The sequence below is a fragment of the Ptychodera flava genome, chromosome 19, assembly GCF_041260155.1.
Source record: "Ptychodera flava strain L36383 chromosome 19, AS_Pfla_20210202, whole genome shotgun sequence".
Taxonomy (NCBI): Eukaryota; Metazoa; Hemichordata; class Enteropneusta; family Ptychoderidae; genus Ptychodera; species Ptychodera flava.
The window spans coordinates 7,415,550-7,425,256 of NC_091946.1; the positions used below are offsets into that span (position 1 = coordinate 7,415,550).

The 9,707-nt window shown below is 36.1% G+C and overlaps 1 protein-coding gene across 1 annotated transcript; it reads right to left on the reverse strand.

The window, feature by feature from the left end:
* Positions 1 to 590: 590 nt before the first annotated feature.
* LOC139118472 (uncharacterized) lies at positions 591 to 3,359 on the reverse strand. The gene is made up of 2 exons (XM_070681765.1): positions 2,902 to 3,359; positions 591 to 2,496 (listed from the first exon to the last, which is right to left on the reverse strand). Exons 1-2 carry the CDS (start codon positions 3,119 to 3,121, stop codon positions 2,405 to 2,407), a joined length of 312 nt encoding a protein of 103 aa, XP_070537866.1. The 5' UTR covers positions 3,122 to 3,359; the 3' UTR covers positions 591 to 2,404.
* Positions 3,360 to 9,707: the final 6,348 nt, after the last annotated feature.

Genomic DNA, 9,707 nt, shown 5'->3' on the forward strand with positions numbered 1-9,707 from the left:
TCCTTGTCATTGTTTTGTACTGGCATCGAGTACTTAATTTTACACGCCACGCTCTGTATACGCAATTGACTCTTGAATACCTTTGAAGCGTTTGGTATGCTTCCGGAAGACTGCTATTGTGAAACAGAAAAAGTTTCTGGTACATTTCATTTTGCATACACATCAAAGCCAAACTGTTGGAATCTTGAGGGCTTTTTAGTGGGGTACATGTTCAAAATTAACTTTTGAATGAACTGCATGTCTTGTCAGCCATTGAGAAAGATCAACAGCACACCTCATGTTAAAGTATGTGTAGTGTACATGGTACATCTTGACTCAGTGAACTTGCGAGTTTTACTTCCTAAATAAATCAAAGAAACACTGCTTGAAATGATTCTTTAAGGCCAGACACTTATGTCTAAACAGTGTCTAAACAGACCTTGTTTCATCTTATGCATGTTGGGAAGTCGGTAACATACTGCTTGTCGTCACTGTGAAACCCTTTCTACAGAACTGCATTTTCATCGACACTACAAAAAACTCTATTGTCAGTTTTTCTAACTACAAACAACCGAAAGTTTGTTAACTACAAAAAACAAATATGCAGTGAATAAACAGTGAAATAAATAACTTTATTTCTGAAAAAATACTTATGTACCCTTTTCCACAAGGTGTCCCTTACATCGGACACAGGTGGTTTTGAAGCCACCATAAATGGTCCCTTTTCAGGAACAATTTGTCCTGGTTCTTTCAGGACCAACAAACACTTCAAAAAGAGATATTTGCTTTCGTAAGTTGCTAACTTTATACAAAGCTTCGTGCTTGCTGTTTGTGTATTTTTTATCATGGTATAATTGTAAATGAATTACCTGTTTGCAACCTTTTCAAACAAGCAAAGCAAATTGGATAGAGTTTCAGCGTTTCAGACATTTATTGAAGACATTACTGGTATTATCAAATGGCAACAACTCAAAGAGTTATTTGTAAATAGGCAATAATGGAATAACAATATTCACATTTTCAATAGTTGACCTACAGTAAGGAAACCTAACTTTATAATTTGTACAAACACACAAACCCTGAATCCTCTGAATTGGTATAAAGGCAGCCCCGCCAACACACTCAAACTCAGTGCCCCAAACACCAACATGACATCCATAATAATCAGACATAGGATGTTTTTTAAACCACTGCACTTTGGCTAGAATATGTGTTTGTTTCTGATTATCTATTATTGCCTCACTTTTGACAATTTCTGTCACTATGCCTTGTCTGCAGTCAGCAGATGTGTCAATCTGCTTACAATACTGTTGTGCGTGTCACCAACCCAACTCGCATAAATGCAGGATGACGTTTCACCCCTACAATTCTTAGAAGTATAAAGAGAACAGTGATACAGTACTCTGTTGTATCGTTCAGCAATACTCAAAACAGTCACTGGTGTACTAGGATACAAAACTGAATACATTTCCTTTAGTGACAGTACATCATCATGATCAAAATAATGTTCATATTGTGGCTGCATTAATTTGATGCCACTTGATTCCGTGAAGTTGACAGTTGCAATGTTATCAGATAAGCACATTTGACTGATGGACTCATCTACACTTACGGAGTCAACTAATGCTAATGTTCCCCTACAGATGGGTTCATTTGTCTGTAATATGTCTTTAGCATTACTAAATTCCTCTGGCCATGGAATATCATCTATATCCTGATTCTGTAAAAATTTCCGCATGAGTTGCACTGTTATTGAGTGATTATTGTTTTTATATGAACCCAGTATTCCATTATAACGTTCAAATGAAAATAACCAAAACGAATATACTGGACCATAGTCTAGAATGCAGTCTTTTAAATGCATATGCATGTGCATATTTACGGTACATTTTGTACTACCATACAACTTCACAAACATGTTACAGAAGTCAGTTAAAATCTCATGGGATTGAACAGCTTCCTGCTTTGTAATCTTTCTACTACAGATTAATTTACATGCTCTAACAAACAACTGCCAACATGTATAATGTTGAGATGGAATCACATCTTTCAAGGCAAAGAGTGAAAAAACAAGAACCCAGTTTTTCCATTGGTCTGCAGTAAAACCTGAGAAGCCTGCTGCTATCTTTGATGGTATTCTCCCTAAGTTACTAGGTACCTTCATAGCATCAACACGATCTTGAATTACGTTCAACTTCTTTTCATCAAGAATATCCATTTTTTTCCAAATTGTGATGATATTTTTGGCTGTACCAAGAAGTAAATTGTGCATTGGGTCAATGATATGAAAACGGACTGGTAAATAGTATGAAAGTTCATTGAGAGATGTCCACCGGGCGCCATACATTTTCTCAAGTCTTGCTTGCTCAGTTGGAGTAGAAGCCTGGTATGCTCTAAATGCAAAAGCTTTATGCTCTCCGTCGGATCAGTGATGATAATTCCTGTAGTCATAGCCACTGTAGTCTGGTTTCTGTCCAAATGACTGCCGAGGAAATGCTTTAAAACATTTACTACAGCCTGCAAAAAAAGAAAATAAAATAGAAATGTAAAAAGCAAGTAATACAATGCACTTGAATTTTGCCTACAAAGTACACATGAACTTTTAGAAACTGGCAAATGAGTTATTAACATGAAGTTCATGACCAAAACAATGACAAAAAATGACAAGTACCTTTCGAAAGGCATTTGTAATATCAAAAACCTGCATGACAACACTTCTAAAAACCTGTTAAGTTTCAAAGTTAAGTACATGTAGATGACCAATTACAGAAGGTGTTTATAATTACCAACAAAAGAGACAACAATTCATAAGTTGAAAAGTACAGATATCAGCACAAAATAAAGAAGTCTACACAGACTACACTTAAGGTACATAGAATCAACAAGTTATCACAGCAATGTGACTGCTAATTAAACACAAACCTCGTTCTGCTGTGTGTCCCACAAAACCACCACACTTCCTGCAGGCAGGGATGTCACATGCCAGGCACATCAGGGCACATCTGTAGATGTTACCAAATCGTGAGCCATCCTTAAGTTTTACGCCATGGAATAATCTCTGCAACTCTTGCACCAATGGTCCTAAATAAGAATTTATGTTCTTCTTTGGTTCTTTTGGTCCTGGAATCAGGCCTACAAGCATCACATTTTCTGGTTTGTAGCGGTTTTCACGTGGTAAATTGTTTATGACTAGATACAAGGCGCCAACAGAATGTGGTGTGTGTTCATATGGCTGGAACCAGTCTATATTCAATGTGAGTCCTAAGTCATGTTTACTTTTGAAGAAGCCCTGACGCTCAAAGTCCTTCCACACTTCCCCATCGTAGATATCTTGCAGGAGTCCTTCGCTTTGTTGTCTGGAACGCCATGCATGTGTTACACATGTTCACTGCATGAAAACCCAATAATTCAGATAAATTCACATTAATGAGTTGCCTGTATTATAGTATAATACACGTGAATTCACATGAATCCACATGAATACAGGCTTGCTGAATACAAAATATGGATTCTTGACTGTATTCATCTGTATATGCACTCTTCAGCTAAAATACAGGCAATAATCCATGTTAATACAGTAAGTATTATAGGGTTTTTATGCAGTGGTTAATGAAACCCGGTCTCTTCACAAAACACTGCAAAGAGTCTATCAGGCTTCTATAGCAATAAAACTTCTTTGGGTAGACATACTCAGTTCCATTTTTGCCTCGTACCTTTTTCAAGAGAACCTCACCACAACTTCTTCTTTTTCGTATTTGATTGTGTCTTGGATACTTACGTGTGAGCATTTGACAAGTATCTTCTTGCCATTGTGTCTCTCTTTGTAGCAGTCCTTGAAGTCATATAATGTGTGACACTGAGGGCAAACTACATACTTTATGAAACGATCACGCTCCAGTCCGATATACTTTCTCATTGAGTAAAGAGTTATTGGCAGGTAAGCAGCGAGATGAAGCAGGCAGGTCTATTTTCATAGTTGTGGCAATAGTGGTGATCAGAAATTTCAAGAAGAGTATCAGACTGTGAATTCCTTGGTCTGAAATGCCATGTAATTTCTGCCATGAGAATGTAAACAGCAAGACAGCCGTCACAGTTGCCTTTAAAAATGGATGCTCTGTATTCTTGCTCTGTGATTCAGCAGCATTCTTTGGTGGACAGTCATTCATTTCATGTACTTCTTGCAAATCATCATCTTGATCCCAACATTCTAGGTTAACATCTTTAGTATCAATGTCAGTAGAATTTCGTGACTCAGTTGAGGCTGTATTCATCTCATCGGCAGCTTCATTGGGATCGGTTCATTCACTGCCTGTGATCAAAAAAACAAAACAAAACTATCACTCACCCATACACTTGTCCCTTTCATGTCAAAAGGAGACTCTCGCTACAGTGATACAGATATACAAATATATTTTGACTAGTAGTATGAGTGATTCCTCATGAACGTTGGAACAATAAGTGTACAAATACATATTCCATGTGTAGAGAAAGTGGTGGGCAAGTCAGATTCTACATAAAACTTGTATCTGCATGTATATTGAAGCTTTAATTACTTCAGAATGATTTTGTTTGTCTTAATGAGCAGTTTGAACTGTAAAATCTGACTCCTGTGTACATCTATCATCTACTACAGCCTGTATTCAAACTCGTACTCTCTGTTCTTCCACCAAAAGACTTTTAACGTCTACAAACTTGTAGAGTTGATTTCTTTGTTATTTACTGATATTGCCGCCAAGACAATTATGCCTGACAGTGTTGATATCTCCTCACTTTAGATGTATGACTTCTCGTATTGCCAACTTTCATCACAATCCATTGTAAGGGGACATTTGCTATGTATTGGACAATACAAGGTACATGTATATGGGGCACTCCTAAATTTGATTGAAAAGGAACCCAAATAAGCAGAGATTTCTATTGTAGTTGAATGTGAATGTTTCTCTGAAGATAACATCATGTGTGGCAGTAAAAAGTAACTCATTGCTAATTTTTTTCAGTGGCCATTCGCAGAAGTTAGGAAAATTCAAGATTGAAGCAAAGAGAAGCAAGTGATTTGGCATTGAAAAGGAAAAACAAGAACAGAAGAATTGGAAATACAGCAAGATGGCAGGTAGCAAATTTTTAAATGATTTGTGAATCTGTCTTTTGTTTAAATTTTTCTACTTTCAAACAGGTTCAAAAATTGTGAAAGTAATCAGTTTTTGAGAGAAGTGTGGTGAATAAGTAAAGCAGTCATCAAGAAGAGGCTTCACTGCACAGTTCATTCTTGAAGAGGGCAGTTATCTATGTTCATCCATTGGCATTATTGAGAGCTTGTTTTCATCTAACTTTGTATGTTTGGCTGAGTAGAACCTAATAAACAAACATAGCATCCATTACAAAGACTTCACATGTAAGCCTCAGTACCGGTATATCATTCCCACTCTTTATCAGTATTTTTGTTCCATGTGTCAACTAAATTTCTTGTCACAGTCCTTACAATATCCACAATTGATGTGTATTTTTTAGAGTGGTGATGTTCAAGTCTTAGAAGTATGCTAGGTTGCCAGCCTGTTAGGTTCTCTTCTCACATTTGCAACACATATGATAATTTCTAGTGTTTTCCCCTGGATATGTCATTTAAGGTAGTAAGCGCCTCAAAAGGGAAAAACTTGAATATTAGCTCAAACTTTCCTTAATGAAACTTTATTACACAATTCTTTTCCCAAATCGACAATGAAAATCAGAGGTCACCTTCCGTAGTTTGGAGTTACCATAAACAAATTACCCAATATTTTGCGATATTTGAAATTCAAAATAGCCGCAATCCCTGTGTTAACTCTGAGGAATAATTAAATTTAAGATTTTCAAAAAACTAAGGGGCCGTGGATAATTAAAGCATATCCGTGGTAAATGAAACAAAGTGCGTTTGGCCTCAACCCCTCCTAAACAAAAGTTTGGAAGTGCGTAAATCCAATCCAGCCTCATTCTGTATCATACCTATATACAATCTGCAATTACGTTGTTAAGAATATACAGTATTTTCAATTGGGTTTGAACCCACAACATAGAGCATCCAGTCACCTAGTGGAGAACCAACAGACAGAAATACTTGACCAAATCCACTACTGGTACACGCCAAACAGTATAGTGCGATATTTTAAATTTGCGATACAGTAAAACGTGGAGTGAGGTGTTGATATGAAAACATGTAGTGCGATTTTTATGCATGGTAATCAAAACCCCCTCCCCTCTTTAAATGTGGAAGTTACGCTTGCTGTGCGCGTGTTTTAATTATCCACGGCCACTAAGACGGTGAATACAAAAGTTTTCTTTCTCCAAAAGTGATAAGACAGAAAAGAATGGTAGAATTATCAGGGTTGGAATACTTCCCCGAGGAGTATTATACCTTGAATATGACACTAAAGCATATCAGTGCAGATTCGGCCTGATTTAGTAGGCGTGTAAAATTGTTCAAGTAAAAATTTAAATTGTTGTAGTGAGATGAACATTCCTTTGTTCATTACTTTTTTTATTTTCTTTACAGACTTTGAAAAGAAGAGAGAGAGTGATAAGTGAAGAAGAAAAAGCCTTCTGGAAAAATGTTAAAAGTAAGCTGATGTCACACGAAGAACCATGTGATGAAGAAAATGTTGTTTTATTGAAAACATTAGCATGGAGGGCAGAACCACTGAATCAGTTGATAAAGCAGTTAGATGACAGATTAGATGAAAAGGGTGTTTTTAGTAGGATGGTGTAAAAAAGAAAACGATGTAGTCTACCATCAACGAGATTTCAACCAATCAATTTCTATACAGAAGCTATGTAATTCCTCAGCAATAATCATTTCATTATTTTTTGTGTATTTATTTTGTATTTACAATTAATTTTAATGTAGGAAATATTTTATCTATGTAAACACCTCCAGACATAGTGACTTTATCTCTTTGTCCACCATGGTTTACCAGTCCAAATTCTACAATTTACAAATCTTTCAGCATGCAAGGATGAACTCTGCGATCATCACCTTATCAGGGATTTACATGAATAAATGAGAAAGCTATGGTATTGATTTTTTTCTCTGCAATTTTGAGGAATTTTTATTAACGTAATTTTTTCTTAAGGTTAACTTTAATGTAAGACATATTTTATTTATGTTGGTTATTAAATAAGCTAATAGAAAAGTTAGTGCCCATGTTTCAATGTGTGTATGTGTTTGATAGAGAGTGTGAGAGTGCTGTTAAGTCACATTTAATCCTCTTTCTGCCACACCCCATAGCTAAACCATACAAATGAATGAAACTTGTGAGAAAGAGTGTGAATTTTTTCCCTTTCTAATGTCCAATCAAAGCTTTAAGAATCCCTTTTGCTGTTTGTGTAACTCAGGAGTATTTCATGTACTGCAGTTAGCTGCAATGTTGATATGGCGAGTCATATCATACTAACATTCCTAATTGAGTAATTATGTGCTTCCAAAAATCATTCAGCATGCAAAGATGAACTGTGCTACCATGACCTTATCAGGGATTTATACAAAAAGAAGAATATATAGTTTTAATCAATCATTTAAGCAGGAAAATCAAAAAGTAAATTCGTTAGAATATACCCTGATATTATGTAGATTATCTGTATAAAATACAAACAAAATCAAGCTGAATTAATGAGAAAGCTGCTCCCTTGCTTGATGTACACATAAAAATACTGATGAATTCACACATGCATTCATCAAGATGCAGACGAATACAGACAAATCCAAAATGTGTATTTACCATAAATACAGACAAATTCAGGCAAAGTATTAAAGTGGTATTCAAAAGAGTGCATATACTTGTTTATCCATTCTGAATTTGTCTGTATCATGGTGAATCCTTTCTGAAATTAGCATAGATTAGCCTGTATTCAGCTAAAATACAGGCGATAATCCATGCTAATACTGTAAGTATTATAGGGTTTTCCTGCAGTGTCCCCTTGTATCTGCTGGAAATTTTTTTTCTAAAATCTTCCAGACCCCCCCCGAAAATGGTCCACCCCTAAATGTCATACAATGAATTTTTGGCAAAATTGTTATTTGGTGATAATGTTTGTGCACTTGACCTGATATCACCTCCAAACGAAGGGCGTTATATTTTGCAGGCTATCGTACTTCAGAAGAAATTTAGAAATTACTGTGAAATTACTACTTTTGTGATACTTATTTTGGAAACAATATTTTTTGTGCCTAACTTCTGTGCAATTTTCCTGTGGGTCCTATTCCAGACTGCATGTTTGTCATGCGGCAGTCAATGTCAACCCCTTTCCTCCCCACCTCAGGGCATAAGCTTTGTGGGGGATTCTTGAATTAGTCTTAGAAATTTATCAAATGCCCCACCCCCTTGGGCAAGACAATCTTGAAAATCCCCACCGCAATGGGACTTTTTAAAATCTGTGAAAGTGACTTGGGGGATCAATATGAGGCAACTGCCCCACCCCTCGGGCATAGTTTCATGACAAACAGTCTAATCCCCTCCCCACATTTAACCCCTGTCGCCCGAGGTGGTGTCCTTCGGGGATTATTATTATTATTATTATTATTATTATATTATTATTATTATTATTATTATTTATTTCTTAAAAGCGCACTCCACTTCGTCTCAGTGCTCTGTACATTCTACAATAAAATGAGGTAATTAAAATCACAGATACAAAACATACTATAACAATCTCTAAAAAGACAAGTTTTCAAGTATCGTTTAAATTAGTCAATTGAAAACTCTAGGACAGAAACATCTAAAGACAGATCATTCCATAAAATCGGGGCAGCCACTGAAAAAGCCCTAAGACCATAATTTGTAGTAGTGTACCTTGTATCATGCCTAGTTAAAAGAACTTTATTCGACGAGCGAAGATTGCGATGAGGTACTTGGATATCTATCAATGACTTAAGGTAATCTTGACAGTTGCCAATGAGTATTTTGAAAGTAAGGAGGTTAATTTTGAACTTAATCCTTTCCCTTACTGGCAACCAATGAAGTCTAAATAATACAGGTGTAATATGTTCAAATTTCTTTGTACGAGTAACCAGTCGTGCTGCAGCATTTTGTACAGACTGAATTTTGTCGAGGTGATAATTTTGAATACCATAAAGAAGACCGTTACAATAGTCTAATTTCGATGTGACAAAAGCATGGACCAATTTCTCTGTCGTATTTGCATCAATCAAGGAACGAATTTTACCTAATTTATACAAGGCAAAAAAGGCCGATTTACATAAGTTATTTACATGACTAGACATAAAACCGTCAGAGTCAAGTAACACTCCTAGGTTTCTAACTGATGTTGATGGAATGATATCACATGAGCCGACGCTCAAAGATTCAAGTTTTGTGCTATCCTTGCGAAAACGTGATGAAATTGTATGACTTCGGTCTTATAATCATTTAAAAACAACATATTTGACGTCATCCATTGACGAATATTCGCTACACACTGTTCAAGATCTAACCTAACGTCCTCAGGACTCTTACAAACAACATAAATCTGGGAATCGTCTGCGTAAAACATGTACTCTAAACCCTGAGCGGAAATAATGTCATCTAAAGGAGTACCTTAAACAGAACATTCTGAAATAGTTGAATTAACAGAAATACGCTGAACCCGGTCTGTCAAATACGATCTCAGCCACTGAATCACTAGACCGGATATTCCAAACTGACATTGTAATCTATTGAGCAATATCTCATTACATTGACTGCTGCATAACATATAATACC